This window comes from Castanea sativa, chromosome 1 (genome assembly GCF_040712315.1).
Source record: "Castanea sativa cultivar Marrone di Chiusa Pesio chromosome 1, ASM4071231v1".
NCBI lineage: Eukaryota > Viridiplantae > Streptophyta > Magnoliopsida > Fagales > Fagaceae > Castanea > Castanea sativa.
In genome coordinates this window covers 87,428,992-87,448,931 of record NC_134013.1, presented here as the reverse complement: position 1 = coordinate 87,448,931, position 19,940 = coordinate 87,428,992, and the positions used below count along the sequence as shown (strand labels likewise).

Genomic DNA, 19,940 nt, shown 5'->3' with positions numbered 1-19,940 from the left:
TGGCTTGCTTGGCCTAAATAAAATAGGTCGGTCGTCTGTGGAAAAAAAGAACACAATTGCTTAAGTTTCATTCATGCAATGTTGTTGTTTCTGTTTGTGCGTGACATATAAGGCTTCAGCAGATGAGCAAAGGAGAGGTACTAAAATTGACAAGGTAAGGTCTGTCTGTTAGGATAAGGGACTGCATACACCCGAATAAATAATAAGATACTTGAAGAGATCTAAATATCTTCGTTTGTAAAAAAAGAAAAAAAGATTTGCAAATTTGACCCAAGGTTAATTAATTGAGAGTGGGAGTTAAACCAATATTAATTGCCCCATGAGTGGAGTCGTAAAATCGTACTTTGTGATAAGATTCATTTTTAGTTCTTGTTGTTGATATCAGAGCTCAAATTCAATGACAATGAAATTACCTATATTAGTCTATAGACAATGGAATTACTTGCTGCCATGCTCTCAAATGGAAATTATAATTGTATGTAGATTATTATATAGGGGTGTCAATGTTCAACCTAACCTGCAAACACAACACGAACCCGATATGAGTTTTTGAGGGTTAAGGTTGGGCCTTAGCAGATTTAGGTCATAAACGGGTTGACCCAAAAACAACATTATAAGAAATTGGTCAAAGAGGGTCAACCTACATGACCCGTAATAGACACGTTTAATACGTCAATTTATTTATGTCAACCTAAAATGACCTATTTAACACAACTTATTTAACTTGTATAACAAACTAATATTTATTTTATTATAGATTTGTCAAATACCTTTTATATCCAACCTATATTTTAAACTTAAAATGAAAAGTGAGTAATTACAAAAAACATATAAGTATAATTAGAAATTGGAACTTAACAAATTTTACGTACCCTAATATAATTAGAAATTGAATCATATTATTTTGAATGTGGGTGGAAGACTTGAAGTGTATGTACTACTTTTGGGATGTAAAAGATATTTATTTCTAGATGGATATTATATTTAATATTAAGCAAGTTGAAATTGATTGTGTCATATTCTTGTTAGCCTAACACGACCTGTTTATTAAGCGTATTAAGTGGGTTGGGTTAGGTCAATTTGCCTTATTAATAGGTCGGATTAAGGTTGAAGGATCATGACATGATTATTAAATGGGTTGAATTAGGATTGAGTTATTTAGTCGAATATCCCTACCTCGACATGACACGAATCCGACACGCTAACCCGAATTGACACCCCTATTATCATATCAAATATCTTTCTTAACTTAAATAACTACTTTAAAACTTTGATCATGAATAATTTGAAATGAAGTTATCGATCCTAGAAAGTGCTAAGACTATAAAAACTTTTTTGGAGAATCCAAGTTTATCACAAAATAATGAGATTAAGTTTTCTTATTATGACAAGATTTGTTTTGGTATTTGGGTGTTATCTATTTGATAAATATACGAAGTTTTAATTGTTTGTACTTGCATTTTTTAGCCATCAGAGTTTTCTTGGTCACTTCACTTTCGTTGGTCTTGGTTGGTCTGAGGTCTTTTTCTTTAGTAAATGACCGACTTTAATTAAGTGGTCCAGTCTATTTGGTCAAGAGGGTTCATCACCGACTTTTGAGTGCTATTATTCTGTGTCATAACATATCTGAATGTAATGGTCTTATTAAGGGTTGTAATATTAATTAGTCTGAAAAAACTTAATATCTAAAACATGTAAATATAAACATAGAAAAAAATATAAATAAAGAAAATGATGAAGAATGATAAAGAAAACATTCACGCACACTTTTGATTTTTACCAAAGGGAAAAAATAATAATAATAAAAAGGAAAGCAAAAGATATTTCCATTGACTATGTGATTCCACCAAAATATACACGTTCCTTCAAGAAAGAGCTTGCTTTCTGGAAGTGAATGATGGAATATTCTTGACAAGCATTTGTTAACTAATCTACATTATTAGTGCTTAAAAATTCTGATTACATTGGGGAATTTGAATCTTCAACTATGAAAAGTTTATCATTATCTCTAATCACTTCAATAGAATCGATTTCTGCTCCCTCTTCATCCATTACCAAAGCATTTCTTGCATCAAACCCAAACTTTTGACCTATAAAAGTTGATTGAATACACTAATAAGGTCAAATTCGAACCATTCAACCCAAAAAAATGGGGTCAATCGGAGCCTTATATGATCTTCATTAAAAAATAATGCAATTAGTTATGTAACAATTATAGACAACAATTCTAAATATATATTCTACCATTAAAAAAACGTAATATGTCAAGATTCTAATGAGTTTGTGAAGCATAAAGTGGAACGCTCAAAATGAGACATGATTTTTATTTTACGAAAATGTCCTAATTTTGATAAATTCAAAAAATCATGCTATTAGGTCTAATTAAAATTTTCAAATTTTTGAAAGAAAAAAATGCTTAGCATTAGTACTCATGAGAATATATATGTACCTGCAATGGTCTTGAGCTGCTCTAGTGAATCTGGCAACTTAATTAACCTCCCAGATTCCATGCGACAAGTTTCTCTCCTCACAACTGGATTGCCTCTATAAATTCTCACCCTTGGAGTACAAATTGGTCCACTGGGTTTTTTCCATTTGCAATTTTGCTCTCCTTCATGCCTCCCTAAAAGCACTTCATTTGGCATGGTATCATGTACTACAATCCTGTGCCCAATCTCTCTCTTTTGCAGCATTTCTTTTAGAGTCGTCGAAGGAAACTCATATGAATTGATATCAATAACATCTGCACCATTCATCATAAGTAGATTTACCATGTCCACATTGTTTTTGGCCATGGCAATCTGAATTGCAGTGTACCCATGGAGATCCTTTGAGTCCACACTTATTCCTTGTTTCAATAGTTCCTCCATCACTGTTATATTATCTCTTTTTGCAGCAGTGCATAAAAGATCACCAGCAGTGTGTGGATCAGAAACAACAGCATATTGGTAGAGGATTCGGAATATGGAACTGTGTTTCGATGCTATAGCATCCCATAATGCAGTGTTGCCATTAATGTCTGCAAGAATTTAACCAGAGATAAGCTTAAGGTAAGCAAGAATTTGACTACAAAAAGAAAATGTAAGCATGTTAAAAAGCATTGGATTTTACCTCGTACGTGTACGTTGCATGCATGCTTAAGGAGTACAAAAACACACTCTTCATGCCCTTTTGATGCTGCTATGTGCTACAAGAATTTTAATAATAACAATCAACATCGATCATCTGATCAATCTTATCTTGCATATTCATTTATTTTATTTTAAAAAAATTAATTTCTCACATATGTTATATAGGTAATCTAATTAAATATTAGCCTCTTTCCATGCACTTTACACTTGTTTAGAGTTCAAGTATATAATATGTTTCCTAATTTTATGGATTTTGAATTACTTGAATTTTAAATATCTCAATTTACCTTAATTTATTACCTTGATTGTTAAATTATTTTCAATTAGATTATATAGTCATATATATTTTTGAATGTATAGAAAGATGAATATATAAAAAAATTTATATATATATAAACATACCAATGGGGTTCTTCCTTCAGAATCTCCAATATCAGGATCAAACCTTGCCCTGAGAAGCTCATCAAGAAAAGCAGCATTGCCAGTACCAGCAACTGTCAACAAGTTGGAAGCCATGTTTGGGTCACCCTCTTCTTCCCCATTGTCCACATTCAAATCTCCAATATTTAGATCCTTTAGTTTTTTTTTATGCTGCATTACACCATATAATAAACCCTGAGTCCTTAATCAAAGTGAACACAAGCATACTTATCAAAAGCAGGATGTAATAAATGCTCTTCCAAGAAAAGAACTCTAGATAATAAAGGTAATAAACCCTCCATTTATAGAAGTTTTGTTTACCAAAACATTTCAAAGCACTTTAGTAACCTGAAAAGTGTCTATTAGTGCTTGCAAGTAAATGTGTTCCTAAACTGGAGGACTTTATTTCCAAGAGTTTTTAAATTTCCCTTTTAATAAAATGGTGGATAATTATGATATCTCCAAATTGATATTTCTAGGAAAAAGTTGATATCTACAATTGAAAATATAGGTGAAGCTAATGGAAGAGGCATAATAAATTTTGTTTAAGCTTGATAAGAAATTAATAGCCATTTAGATAAATTGAGTTTTATGGATAAGAACTTCTATAGGGCAAGACAAAAAAAATTGAAATGTTGAAAGAGCTTTAACACATGTTCTATCTAGTTACTGACCTGAAGGACGTTCTTAAACATTCTGCCATAGTCTTCTAGTTTAGTATGGGTTGCATCTAATAGAGCAGAGGTTTTGAGACTCAAGAGTTGTGAAAGTGTCTTGGTTCTATATGTATGGCTTTGAGGTCTACAATAAAGTGCACCAACTTCTCCAAACATGTCTCCAGAATGCAAAGTCCCAACCACTTCTTCTTTGTCAATCTCACAATTGATAATTTCAACTTCACCTGATACAATTATGTAAACATCATCTGGTGCTTCATTTTGCATTATAACATCCTCTCTAGGTGGTATGTACTCAGCTTTCATTTTGGCAACCTATTCAATTTCATCATACCACATGTTAGTTAACAGAGCAAGATTGGCAAGAAAAATCAACCAAAATCTCGTGTACTTTGAGATTTTATTAGGATTGGCTTATATGTTTGTTTGGAAAATACTAAAACTATTATTTACAGCAAAAAAAAAAGTTTATAAATTGAGGACGTGACAATGAATGTGATTAGTGTCAATTCAACAACATAATAAATAAATTTTTATTTATTTATTATAGTACTACTATTACTAAATTTGAGATCTTGTTAAGAAGTAAAACAAATATATAGGTCAAACATAGACATAGTGTGTGAGGAGAGAAAGTTAAATGGATTTCACTATACAATATAACATATTAGAGAATATTTATAAAGAAGTTAGTCTAACCCTATTTTGATCCTAAGTACAAGCTTGCAAATATCATGGTTTTAACAGCACATTTGGGCACTTCTCACACATAGAAAGGTCTACAATATACATGCAAAAAATTTCTTTAGATGGAAGATATTTTAACTAAGTTTAATTAGTTTAGACTTGTGCTTAAAAAATAAAATTTAACAGCATCAAACTATATTTTCGTACCATGATCAACAAATTTTCCTTGGAGATGCCCTTAAAGAGATAGACCTTCTCCACGGTAGGCAAAAACAAATGCTGGTAAATGTTGTTGCAGATAGACTTTGGTAGCTGTTCAAGTAGGTGTTGCTGGTTTAGGTTCTCAGCCTTAAACCTCAAGCACATATAAGCCAGTATTTGTACTTTTAACCTTGTAGGCAAATGATTTCGGCATCCAAAATTTGATGCTGCTTCAATGCTATTTCTCTGCAATAAGCCAGTCAAATTCACCACCACCACAGAGAAACACAAGCCAATAAATTATGTAAAATGTATAGTGAATTTGAAAAGGAACAAAAATCCTCTGTCTCACTATAAGTATTTTACTTTATACCTTACAAATTATGATATGTCATGTGTTTTTTTCTTTTTTCTATTTTTTGGATTTTTTTTTTATGAGGAAAAGATTTTATTCATTTGAAAAGTATGACTTTAAGATATAAGGAAACTCTATTTGAAATATATCAGATTCGTGATACAAATTAAGTATTAAAAATCTAAAAGTATATCTAGTGCTAAGTGATTAAAATTTTAAATAATATGTTTCTTTGTATACTATTAGATTTAAGAAATAAAATTTTAAATATGAAATGGACTTTTCTCGCATTTTTAATGAAATGGAGATGAACTTATTCCGACACGATAAAATAGGAAAAATAAATTTAAAGAATGAAAGCATAGGAGGTGTGAAATAGTACTTACAAATTTCATAGTACGACTAGTTCCTTCAACCACTAAATTTGTCATGTTACCAATTATGTAAGCTGTTAGGCCAAGGTTGAAAAGCATGTAGAAAATAATAAAGACCATTTCCAGAGTGTTTTGTGCATGGAGGTCTCCATAGCCAACTGTGGTCATGGTGGTGATGGACCAATACATGGCTGAAATGTATCGTATCCAAAGGCTTGTTTCTTTAAAATTTGGGTTCAGAACTCCAATCCATGTCTTTCCTTTGTGAGGGTACATGTCAGCTAGCTTGTAGTAGAAACACCCAGCACAGTGCATCGTAAATAGTGTCACCTGAAGCCAACAATTATGCTTACTACACCAGGAATAAAAATATTTAAAAAAAAAGCCACCAAATGTTCTTATGCTTAACTACCTAATGTCATTAATTTTTGTTGTTTCTGTTGTTCTTATTAGGTTATTAGCATTCATGGAAAAATATTGTAGCAAAAATTGTACAGAGAAAAAGGAATACAAAGGTTTATACAGTTCAATCTGATAACCTATATTTACAGTGAAAAGCTCTCCATGGTTACGTGTTATCTATTAACCATTATAACAATGAACCCAATAAAGGGTTAATATACTAAAGAATACTAGACTAATCCTAGCTTAACCATAGATTTACCCAAGATCAATTTACTTGTCCTACAAGTACATGGACTAACAATTGGCATGGGTCACTTGATCATTAATGCTAATATCTTCTTCGATTTTGAGAAACATACTAATATATGTCTAACAACAATATTTAGGATATCCAATAGAATATGTTCCATATATAATTATATACACAGTTTAACATTTTTTTATCACCTAAATGATGTAATGTGTGGACAATGAGGGAAAAGAAATCCTTAACTTGTTATAGTAGGCAAATCTTGTAGGTTTAGAATAATGATTCAGGCTTGAAAATGTATCATATATGTAACTTACTGATAGTAGCCTAGCACATCGGACCCAGAAATAACTGAACCTGATGTCCTTCTCAAGCCTATCAAGATTAAAGAGCCAAAGCAAGTTAATTTTAGAATATGCATGTCTAATTGTGATTTTTAGGACAACACTAACCTGGTGAAGAGTTGCTTAACCCGTCGGAGTCTCCAAAATCTTAGCATGCCCAAGAGTGAATAAGAGAGACTCATTTCTCTGTTGCCTGTGATTAGGTATCCCACTAACTCAAATGGGAATGTTGATGCTAAATCCATCAAGAACCATGTTGATAGATACCTAGGATATATATCAAGGGTGTCAATCAGTTAGTCCTAGTGATCATCATCTTCAACACAAATTTTTTTTTTTTGAGAGACATCTTCAACACAATTTAATTATTGGGGTTCCACTGATTTTAACCATTGGATTGTTGGTGAGCAAATGGTTTATTAGACTCAAGACCTAAATTTTTTCAATCCTTCCTTTGGGAGATGAATTTGAACCTCCAATACTTTGGGAACATAGGTTGTCTCCATTAATATTATGATATATATACTGCTGGTGAATGAAAGGTGAATAAACTGATTTGATAATTAATCTGATTAATGTCACATCACTACAAGAAATCTATGTTTAAATTAGAGTTTTTTCTATTAAATTTAAAAATAGACACATCATTTATAAAACTCAATTGGCCAACATTGGTCCCATCACATTGAAGATTGGTCACCTCACAGCCTAAATCAATCACTCAATAGTCATGATCGGCTACCCCATGGCTAACCTCAACCACATGGTGAAGACAATAATTAGCGATCCTTGTGTTTAGAGAGAGAGAGAGAGAACAAAATGGGGAAAAATATATGTTGGATTATCGAAGATTAAAAAAACACACCCACAAATGGTTAGTTTAGATTTGGTTTTTTGTACTATAACTAATGGTTTTTTTGTCTAGCTACAAGCTAACCCAATATTAATTCCTTAATTGGATTGGGCTGTCAAATTCTAGTTAAATCAACCCGATGATTAGTCCCTTACTAATACTAAGTTTACATATCTAAGTCACTTCACACTATTAAATTTTTTTTTTTTCTATAAGCACACACGAAATGCCCTGGACTAGTGTCTACTCTACTCTCATGTTATCTTTTGTTTTGCATGCTAATTGCCCATTAAAAATTTATATCTAATACAACCTCTTGACAATTAAGTAATTAATTAACTATTTAATATATATATAAATATCTAAAAAATAAAAATTTTAAAAAATATATCATTTTAAACTACTTTAAAGGATCATTATATTCTTTGTAGTTATGATAGAATTAACATAAATCATCAGTTCTATGATTACTCTTTAACACAAAGTCTATATATATTAGTTGTTAGTGTAGACAAATTTTGAATCCAAACCCATCTTAGGCAACAATAAATTACTTACTTAAAAAAATACCGTACGATGGAATTATTTCAACTTATGAACTTTATTAGTTGAATTAATTATAGTCCAACCTTGCAATTTCACTTAATCTTACAATAGTTGCCCTTGCCATTGTGGTGCCTTCGGATACACCACCCTCCATTCCTTTATACACAATGTACAAGTTGGGTGAGGGCTCAACGCCATGATTGCCATTGCGATTTTTCGAAAAGAATTGTAATTTTGTATCCACCTTATATTTTCAATTAATTGTACCATGTTTGCAATGATTGTACTTACTTTTCATGTGGGTCATGATCTGGGTTAGGATTTATAATGAGAAAAGTACTTTAGAAAAGTGGTCCAATGGTCCAATGCAATGACCATTACTCTTTCGTAAAAATTATGTTCAAGTTCTTGATTATTGTACAGAAAAAACAAAAGATAAATAAAAATAAAAATCGAATATTATGAAAGTTTTCCCAACAATACAATTTAACGTGTAATTTCCGTGTCAAAATTAAGATAGTATGCCACTTACATATAAAATAATAGTGGTTGTCGCTATATCTTAAGCTAAAGGGAAGTAGATTCGTAGAATCAAATCCACTTTTTTTTTTTTAATAGTAGAATTAAATTATATATATATAAAAGGGGAAGCACAAGTAATAGGCTATTGGGGCTCTGTTACAACAAGGGAGGTGGGATAGTAAGTTACAGGTAAAAGAAAAGGCCGACTGGGGCCATATAATTACAAGGATAAAGGCCGACTGAGGCCATTTGGTTACAAATGTAAGAACCGACCGGGGTACTACAAGTGTAAACTGGGGTTGCCATCTGATTACAAGACTAAGGTTGTAATGAGAAGGGAAGATGTTTTTGCTAAAACATTGCTTGCTTCAGAATGCATCTTGAGCTACCTTATATAGCTGGAGGGAGTTTTGGATTCTTTTGAAGATTGCTGAAATTCCGGAAGGTGAAATACTTTTACTTGGGGGTGAAAACCTTTTCCACCGAAAGCAAATAGTGCTTCTAGAATATAATGCTGAGTACTGTTCATGAATAGTAATTATTACTGTTCATGAATAGTGATTTGTCGTTTGTCTTTATGCGGCTACTTTTGTTCCGGAACTGTTCATCAATCAGTAACTGGTGCTGTAGATGAATAGTGACATGTCTGGAATATTAACTGTTCACCAACAATGACTGGTGCTATCCAAAATTAATCGCTATCCAAATTGTAACCCTCATAGGGATATTGGGAGTCCTATAATGGGTTAAAAGGATATCGATTGACTAAGGCTTCTGAAAAGGCAGGAGAAACCTTTTCTTCTGACTCCATTTGCTTTGATCAGAGAAGCAGCTGTTGGGCAAGATCTTTTAATTCCTTACTAGATTTTCCGGCGACCTGGACGAAGTCTAGACTAGACTGAGATCTTGTTCTGTGAGCAATGGGTCTCTGGACTGGAAGAGGGAAGTCTTTGTAGAGTTGATTGATGACCTGATCAATCTTAAGACTATCCCACCATTTTACTGAAAATTCTCTGTCCAAAAGATTGGCATTAATTGCATAATTCCACATGCTGATCTAGTGGATCCTGTACATGACTGTCATGTGCAGAATTGCTGGAAACTAGGCACCATGACGTGAAGTTTGGGTCCTGGAGTCAAGATACCTGGGGGCATCTTGTAATGGTTCTGGGAAGATCTGGGGGATTGATCCAAACATTTCCCACTATTTGTGGAACTAGGAGGGTATTGGATTGGAGAACTTCTTGTCAAACATCAAGAACCAATAATGATCAAAGTCCTTATTTTGATAAAAGAGAACTTTCTCAAAGGCGTCCATGTAGTCATAGTAACTGTACTAGAGTTCTGAACCTATGAGAGACTTGAGATTTGTGAGCGTCTTGAGCAAGGAGGGGTGTCGTCCCCGGTTTTTGCTACTGACAAAACCTGTGATGATGAACTTGTGGTAGAGGACTACTGAGGGGTCCCCTTTGTTCATAAATTTTCTATTTGAGCAGACTTTTCCTGGATGAGAATGCTCTTATAGAACTTGATATTTTTCTCAAGGTGTTTTGGTAGGAAATGCCATTCCTGTGGCAAGACTTCCATGGCTAAGGCTAAGGGATCTTTTATATGAACTAGATGAGGTTCAATGTAAGAGATATGCTGGATGAAAGATTTCTTAACATAAGAAGATCTTCCTTTTTTGGTTGGATAGAAAGAAGGCTTTTGGGACTGTATGGGGCCAAAAGGATCTTCTACAGTATATGGGGTGATAGGCTTTGGTGCTGGGGTGGCTAGGGCTGAACTATAACTGGGTTGGCCATAAGGCAGCCTTTGATAATTTGGTTTTGGGATTGTGGAAACCAAATATCGATTGGCAATGGTTGAAGGAGAGGTAGGGACCGACTGGCCAGGGTTCTTTGCCTGACTAGGGGAGAATGGTACCAATTGGTTAGGGGTGACTAGTACAATTTTTTCAGGGTTCTTTGCCTGACCTGTACCATCAAGGGTTTGCTTTTTAGGCAATTTTGGGGGTTGGGGTTGTACGGGTTTCCTCCCGGACATCCTGGTTGTGATTCTGCAAAAATTTTCGGGTTAGGAAATTAGGAATGCTATTTTGGCTTCCTTTAATGAATTCTAAATCAAAGTCAAAAACTGAAAGGATGGCTTGCCATTTTGCAAAAATATGTTTTGATGCAATGTTTTGAACATCTTTTTCTAAAACATGTTTTGCAGATTTACAATCAATCCTTATTAAAAACTTTTGGTTCAAAAGATCACTTTGAAATTTTGAAATGCATAGTACTATAGATAATATTTCTTTCTTAATAGTACTATAGTTAAGCTAAGTGGGAGTCCAAATTCCTAAATGGAAACAGACTATTTGTTCTAGGGAATTAGGACAGACATGCTGGAGGAGAATGCCACCATAACCTATGTTAGAGGCATCTGTCTGAACAATCTTGAAGGAATTGACGGAGGGAATTACTAAGCAAGGAAGTGTTTTAACATATTTTTTTATTTCTTGGACGACTGCTATATGATCTGGAGTCCAAGGAGGTGGATTTGTGCGAAGTCTATCAAAGAGAAGTTTGCATTGCTGCCTGAGGTTTTGATAGAAATAGAAAATGTACTTGAGAGATCCTAGAAATCTTTGAAGCTTGGTTTTATAGGATTTGATCAGGAAACTTATCCGCAAACTAAATAGCTCTATCTATGGGTTTGATGACCCTATGATGAATATCAAAACCTAAGAATCGAACTTTAGTTTGGAAAACTTTGATCTATGGGGTTGAAACAACAAGGCCATTAAGCTTGAAGGTATGGAGAAATGCTCTTAGGTGCTTCTAATGTTGTTCCAAGGATCCCCTTAAGAAAGGAATCATCAGGAAGTCTGGATCACCATGGTCTTGTCCAACATTTTATGTCAAAAAGAATGCTGAAATAGAAAGAGGTGTTCCTAGACTAATCATCAACTACAAGCCCCTTAACAAAGTCCTAGAATGGGTAAGGTACCCAATTCCCAACAAGAAAGACTTAGTCAATAGGCTTAATAGAGCAGTGGTTTTCAGTAAGTTTGACATGAAGAGTGGTTTTTGGTAGATACAAATCAGAGAGTCTAATAGGTATAAGACAGCCTTTACCACACTCTTTGGACATTACGAATGAAACGTGATCTCCTTTGGTCTAAAAAATGCACCATCTGAATTCCAAAATATCATGAATGAGATTTTCAATCCGTTTTCCAGCCATGCAACAGTGACTGGATAGCACCAGTCACTGTTGGTGAACAGTTAATATTCCGGACAAGTCACTATTCATCTACATCATTGATGAACAGTTCCGAAACAAAAGTAGCCGTATAAAGACAAACGACAAATCACTATTCATGAACAGTAATAGTTACTATTCATGAACAGTACTCAGCATTTTATTCTAGAAGCATTATTTGCTTTCGGTGGAAAAGGTTTTCACCTCTAAGTAAAAGTATTTCACCTTCCAGAATTTCAGCAATCTTCAAAAGAATCCAAGACTCCCTCCAACTATATAAGGCAGCTCAAGACGCATTCTGAGACAAGCAATGTTTTAGCAAAAACATCTTCTTTTCTCATTACAACCCGTAGTCTTGTAATCAGATGGCAACCCCAGTTTACACTTATAGTACCCCGGTCGGTTCTTACATTTGAAACTAGATGGCCTTAGTCGGCCTTTATCCTTGTAATTATATGGCCCCAGTCGGCCTTTTCTTTTACCTGTAACTTACTATCCCACCTCCCTTGTTGTAACAGAGCCCCAATAGCCTGTTACATGTGCTTTCCTTTTTGGTATCAGAGCTGTTTAAACAAGTGGCAAGAACTCTCATTCCCCATATGGGGCAAAGGGAAGCTCTCCGCTTGCTAGCATGCGCTGTAAGACCACTCGATGGCAGTTACACATGTGACTTTGATAGGTGCCTGTGGTGTCCCTTTTTACTGATCTGACCGTAAGTCCGATTTAGCAGTGACGATCAGGGCCCCTTTTGGTATCAGAGCCGTTTAAACATGTGGCAAGAACTCTCATTCCCCATACGGGGTAAAGGGAAGCTCTCTGCTTGCCAGCATGCGCCGTAAGACCACTCGATGGCAGTTACGCATATGACTCTGATAGGTGCCTATGGTGTCCCCTTTTACCGATCTAACCGTAAGACTGATTTGGCAGTGACGATCGGGGCCCCTTTTGGTATCAGAGTTGTTTAAACACGTGGCAAGAACTCTCATTCCCCATACGGGGTAAAGGGAAGCTTTCTGCTTGCCGGCATGCGCTGTAAGACCACTCGATGGCAGTTACACATGTGACTTTGATAGGTGACTGTGGTGTCCCCTTTTACCGATCTGACCGTAAGTCCGATTTGGCAGTGACGATCGGGGCCCTTTTTGGTATCAGAACCGTTTAAACACATGGCAAGAACTCTCATTTCCCATACGGGGTAAAGGGAAGCTCTCTGCTTGCCGGCATGCGCCATAAGACCACTCGATGGCAGTTATGCATGTGACTCTAAGAGGTGCCTGTGGTGTCCCCTTTTACCGATCTAACCATAAGACTGATTTGGCAGTGACGATCGGGGCCCCTTTTGGTATCAGAGTCGTTTAAACACGTGGCAAGAACTCTCATTCCCCATACGGGGTAAAGGGAAGCTCTCTGCTTGCCAGCATGCGCCGTAAGACCACTCAATGGCAGTTACGCATGTGACTCTGATAGGTGCTTGTGGTGTCCCCTTTTACCGATCTGATCGTAAGTCTAATTTGGCAGTGACGATCGGGGCCCCTTTTGGTATCAGAGCCGTTTAAACACATGGCAAGAACTCTCATTCCACATACGGGGTAAAGGGAAGCTTTCTACTTGCCAGCATGCGTCGTAAGACCACTCGATGGCAGTTATGCATGTGACTCTGATAGGTGCCTGTGGTGTCCCCTTTTACTGATTTAACCGTAAGTCCGATTTGGCATCCTTTTTTGGTTGGATAGAAAGAAGGCTTTTGGGATTGTATGGGGTCAAAAGGATCTTCTACAGTATATGGGGTGATAGGCTTTGGTGCTGGGGTGGCTAAGGCTGAACTGTAACTGGGTTGGCCATAAGGCGGCCTCTAATAATTTGGTTTTAGGATTGTGGAAACCAAATATCGATTAGCAATGGTTGAAGGAGAGGTAGGGACCGACTGGCCAGGGTTCTTTACTTGACTAGGGGAGAATGGTACCAATTGGCTGGGGGTGACTGGTACAATTTTGTCAGGGTTCTTTGCCTGACTAGGGGAGAATGGTACTAATTGGCTAGGGGTGACTGGTACAATTTTGTTAGGGTTCTTTGCCTGACTGGTACCATCAAGGGTTTGCTGTTTAGGCAATTTTGGGGGTTGGGGTTGTACAGGTTTCCTCCCGTACAAATATATATAGTTTCAAACAAGTACCAACCTAGGATTTTAAGCTAGTGAGGGGCAGAGTATAAAGAGAAAAAAAAAAAACTTCAAATCGACATCCATATAGTATTAAAAAATTATAAATACTCAAAATCGTTGTTTCCAAATATATTAAGATACAATTATTATTTTCTAAAAAAAAAAAGATGCAATTATTTACCAGCAAAGACAAACAAAAACAAAATAATTTATTTTTTTTAATACTAGGCTGGCTAGGATTTTTTATTTTTTATTTATTGAAGTTAGAGCATCATATTGGTGGTGCTAAAAATTTTAACTTTCAATACCTCAAAAAGTTACTTTATCTATTTTACCACCTCATTTTACAATACAGTCAATATCGAATGTTCTATTTTTTTATAACTTCAATTTAAAATAATATAAAAATTCATTAAAATAATAAAGGAAGCGAGATAATTTGAGTTTTTTAATTGAAGGAAGAGATATAATCTTAATAAAATATTTTATTTTATTTTTAACAGTTTGCTACGATTAATTGGTATTTATACCAGTTTACTGTAGTTGCAAAAAATTTAGCTTTAACTTCTCCAATAACACATGATCTTTTGGTTCTTTAGTGGTAATATATATATATATATATATATATATATATATATATATATATTGCTAAAATACAATCATCATTGTGAATATTTTTATTATTTTTGGTTGGATAATTGCTATTTGGGTGAGGCTAGTTAAACTTATTGTGGAGAAAGAGGACCTAAGGTTTTGGGAGGGGGGCTAACTATAGAAATGAAAAATATTATAACTAACTGAGAGGTGCTACGTCCACAACATTTTTACAACAAATCATAGGTGGTTAGTTGTTATTGGTTCAAATTTGAACCTAACACTAAGATTACTTTTTTGCCCCAACAATAACAACCAGTAACATCCTGCCACTTAGGATTTGTTGTAAAAATGTTGTGGACATATCATTTCTCTAACTAAAAATAAAATTTGGACCCAATGGGAGCCAGGGCCCCCCACCTGGGTCTATCCCTGATTTCAAACATATATTGATACTTCCCTATGAATAAAAATAATTAAAATTTTAAGAAGGAAAAATATTTGAGTTACGAAAATTAGCAAAATATTATAATTATCTCAACAAAAAAAAGTGGAGGTATTTCAAACATTTGTCTTTTTTGATTCTTTGATAATTGGGAGGGATACGATTCGAACTAGATATCACCATTAAAAAAAAAAAACCTTAGGAGGTGGTTTTTAAAAAAAAAATTAGAGAGTTTTAATTTATGACGTTCACTCCTAAATTCCTAATGATAGCTCTTTATCATCAGACCAAGACACCAATCGGTTTTTGGTTTTGGCGAATATTGAATCCAAAATCTTCTATTCAACCATAAGAAACTTTATCAGTAGAGCTAACTAGAACCATACATAGGAAGGTAGTATTTCAACCATCTTTCTAGTTTGTCTAAAAATTTTGTTTCTTTAATAAATGTTGTGCATGATTTCATTATGGTAAAATAACGTAAATAATAAGGATTCAGATCCTCTAGAGTTCCTAGGATACTCTACCAAGTAGAGTTCATTAAATCCTAACCACTCTTTAATGATTTAATAGTTTAGATTCTGCCATGTCAGCATTTCATTAACAATCATCTTAATTGTTTTGTTTATAATATTATTTTATTATTTTAAGAATATTATTAATAAAATGCTGACATGGCAGAATCTAAACCATTAAATCATTAAAGAGTGATTAAGATTTAATGAACTCTACTTGGTAGAGTACCTAGGAACTTTGGAGGATCTGAATCCATCTAAAACTCCTCTTTAATAATCATATTCAATATTATCTTCTTTCTAAAAAAAAATCAATATTATCTTTACAAGTAAAGGAACATATTATCCTCCTGACGTCCCTGTTGGGGCCATTAATGCCTCAAACCGTTTGTCTTTGTATTTAGGGACAAAAAATCATTGACTATCTCATGTTATTATGGTCGCAGAATCGCAATTCAGATCAATAGATCATACAATCTTACTTGGTCAAAACAACTTTTAATTTTAAATTTTTTTTTTTGGATCAGAACAACTTTTAAAATTTATATGAAGGCTAAAGCATATTCAAGATAAAACATTACAAACACTTTATAGTTTATATTCAAAAAAAAAAAATCCTCTCAAATTTTCCTTCAAAAAAAATCCTGTCAAATGTAAACTTATACGATCAAAATAAACTTAGTTTTGTGAATTTGACAGTTTTATAATGGTATTATTAAGGGCTCATGTGTTGAACTTTTGATAAACTTAATAATTTTATTTCTTGTTAAGCATTATAGACTTGTAGTTCAACTCTATCACTTTCTATTACGAAATTATTTAGGGTTCAAATCTTCATTAATTATTGAATTATAAAATAAAAATAAAATTATTCCTCAAACTATTACCCTGCATAACACAACAAAAATAATAAATAAAATAACCTACTAAATTTGGTGGATCAATTTATAAAATTAATATATCTATTTTACATTCAAAGCTCGCATTTAATAGGTTAGTGAATGCGAATTTAGTCACCATCATCTTTTCTATATAATAATGAGTTTGTCAATAAAATTATTTTTTTTTTATAGCAAAAATCTATGAAACACGAAAAAATTATTAAATATTTCAAAAGTACCATAAATGTGTACTTTTCTCTCTCACATGAATTATGGATTCTACTATAAATTTAATTAGTAAAACTCACATTTATGTGAGAGGAGAGAGTACACATTTATGATACTCCGAGAGTACCCAATATTTACCCAATAACCACACATGTCAGAAAGCCAATTTTAGCTTCTCCCGTTACCAACTAAAAAAGGTATTCTTATTCCAAAATTTCCAATCATCAATTTAACAAGCACATAATCAACAAAGTGAAAATGTCAAAATCAATCTTTATTTCACTTTATTTTATAATAAGAATTGTGTCTAGACAGCTTTATGGATGAGAAATCAGTCAAAGACTCCAAAACTCAAAAGTGGTCCTAAAATTTTTTTTATTTTTTAATTGTACACTACATTTTTATTAAAGTTTTGAAACTTTTGGCTAAGATTTTTTTGTTTGGTTTCAGATGATGGCCAGAATTGAGTCTATTATTCCATGTTTCTCTTTTAATAACCAAGCATACATTTCTCAATATATAAAATATGTAAGGCCAATAAATTTTCTGCTAAAGTTATCTATAAATAAATAATTCTTTTGCCAAATTAATTTTGATTTGGAAAATAATTAATATTGTACACTAACCTCTTGGCAATCTTTCCAGAGTCACGAACTAGAAGCTGAGTTCTTGAATCAATATATGCAACGAAAAATGTCAAGACAATATCAACCCCAAAAAATAGATCGACAATATTGTCTGCAATCCACAGTTCTCTCTTGGGATGGAAATTGAGAAATGCAACCTCAAATGGGTAAACCCATGCTGAGTAAGCAACCAAAACCACCATAAATGTCTCCCAAATCCTGCACACAACATGTAAATACCACTTTTATGAAACCCACTATCCATGGTCTTAGCTTGCCTTTTTTTTTTTTTTTTAAATAAAAATTATTTTATTTAAAAAATAATAATAATTAACCTTAACCTCTAGTACCCATTAAGTACAGTTTTTTTTAAAGCTGTTTGAAAATATATGTATCTTCAAAAAAAAAAATCGGATTTATAAAAGTTATACTTTGAAAAAGTGCAGGACTATTAGGCTCTTCCAAGAAATCCTTAAAAACATAATAAAAAAAAAATAAAAAAAAATCGTCATTTTCGTACTTGAACATTGAGCTAATATACGTAGCTATTTTATTTACGTTACCAAAAGTGGATTGAAGGTGATATAACTTGTATTTCTCTCCCACAAAAAGGTGACCCTTTTGCTAAGTACTTACCATTTTATTATCAACTATAATAATTATTAGTGATTATAACTTAGTTCACTCCATTTATTATAATCCTATGACTCTATTCCTCAGTCCAACAAAAGCTGATGAGTTTTGTTGAACATGATTACTCAGTAGCCAAGTTACCTAAGCATGTTTAACTCTAACTACACAAACAAAGTGAATGCTTTTTTCTTTTTATAATTAATTACAAGTTTACAGCAAATTTCATTGAAAGAATCAGATAATGTCATTAAATTACATGACTCTTGATCAAAATCACATGCTTAAATCTATTTCATGTGATATATATATATATATATATATATATATATACACGCGTACGTATGTATATAAAATGTAATTGTTCAAAGGAGTTTAATATATAAATGTAAATTATATGGTCATGACATGAAAAATGTACATGAGCCCACAAAAACCAACAAACAAGAGTGAAATTTTCTTAGTTCTTTCATTCATCCAAAACGAAGAAGAAAAAGAAACCATTTCTTCTTATGTTGGTAATAAAGAATTCAAAATTTCTTGAGCTACGTACCTGTATCTTGAATCCATTGGCGAAATAATCCGCCCTTTTGACTGTATTTGATTTTGATTATAACTAGAAGCACCCAATGGAGGAAGGATGATCTTGGACAAGTTTCGCATATTGAGAGGTGATGAAATATCATTTTCTTCGTTGTGTGAAGTTTCCAGCTCGTTGTGTTGGTCTTTCTGGTTACCCCTCTTCATGTTAGAGGACTCTAAGTGAAGATCATTTGGACCAAACTTCATCTCCATTTGGTGTATTTTTGAAGACAAATATATATAGGAATGGATTCTAAAGAATCGTTGTGAAAGAGAAAAAGGCCAAGAAGGAACGAAACGAAAGTAGTGTGTGATGGATGGTGATGGTATTGTTGTGTGTGGAAGAGTAGGTTGTGGTCATCTCAAGTCTCAAGTAGTACTCTCTAGGTGAAAAAAGTTGAGGTGTAGAGGAAATAGTCCACATGGGAAAACATGCATTGATCAATATATGCTTTGTGATTGTGATAAGATCTCAAATAGAAATGGTGGGGGTGTGAAATTTTTGGCCTTGTTCATGGGTAAGGACAATAAGGGCCCTCTTTATCTATCTCTTTCTCTCTCAATATAATTCCAACTTTATTGTGTGGTGTGCCAAAAACCTTTTTTTTTTCCTTTTTTTTTTTTAATGTGTATGTTGCATGGCCACAATCAATTGGAAAAGCTACGAGTCCCCACTAGAAATATGGCCACCAAGGTGAAGATTCATCCCTTTCTTGGGCATCACAGCATGTCAGCATGTAATAAGCTTCATTTTATTTAATTTTGACATTAAAAATGAAATGAAAATTTCTCTTTTAAGATAAAATTGCTTTTTTCTGCTCCGTAGGGCCCGGGTCCAGTGAATAAGATGCCATTATAATTACGTTTAAGTGAAATACACCAATTCAAGTTGTACCTCCACTCATTTTTTTGTTCATCCAAAAACAATTGCTTTCCATGCAATTATTAGCTGGATACTTTTCTCTTTAGTTGTTGTGTTATTGGGTTCTTATAGAATTAGAAAGGGTTTGTATGAACTTATTTTTACTAATTTTTACTTTGTTAAAAATTCAATTGCGTAAAAATGAGATAAGAAGAAGTTTTAAAAATTTTACATAAAAAATGATAAAAATATATTGATAATTTTAAATTAAAACAAACAGAAGCTAATTTACACCAACAGCTCTATGACTATCTTGGTGCTTCCACAGAAAATATAAGATATTTTGAATACATGCATCTTCTTGCTCATAAGAAGGCAAATTCTACTCTTATAACACCT

At 33.5% G+C, this 19,940-nt stretch overlaps 1 protein-coding gene across 1 annotated transcript; it reads right to left on the bottom strand.

The window, feature by feature from the left end:
• Positions 1-1,773: 1,773 nt before the first annotated feature.
• On the bottom strand, positions 1,774-19,121 carry LOC142621540 (potassium channel AKT2/3). Its single transcript, XM_075794820.1, has 11 exons — positions 18,651-19,121; positions 17,468-17,686; positions 6,953-7,111; positions 6,818-6,875; positions 5,858-6,175; positions 5,123-5,362; positions 4,226-4,543; positions 3,534-3,722; positions 3,112-3,187; positions 2,450-3,019; positions 1,774-2,090 (listed from the first exon to the last, which is right to left on the bottom strand). The coding sequence occupies exons 1-11, from the start codon at positions 18,890-18,892 to the stop codon at positions 1,960-1,962; spliced, it is 2,520 nt and encodes an 839-aa protein (XP_075650935.1). The 5' UTR covers positions 18,893-19,121; the 3' UTR covers positions 1,774-1,959.
• Positions 19,122-19,940: the final 819 nt, after the last annotated feature.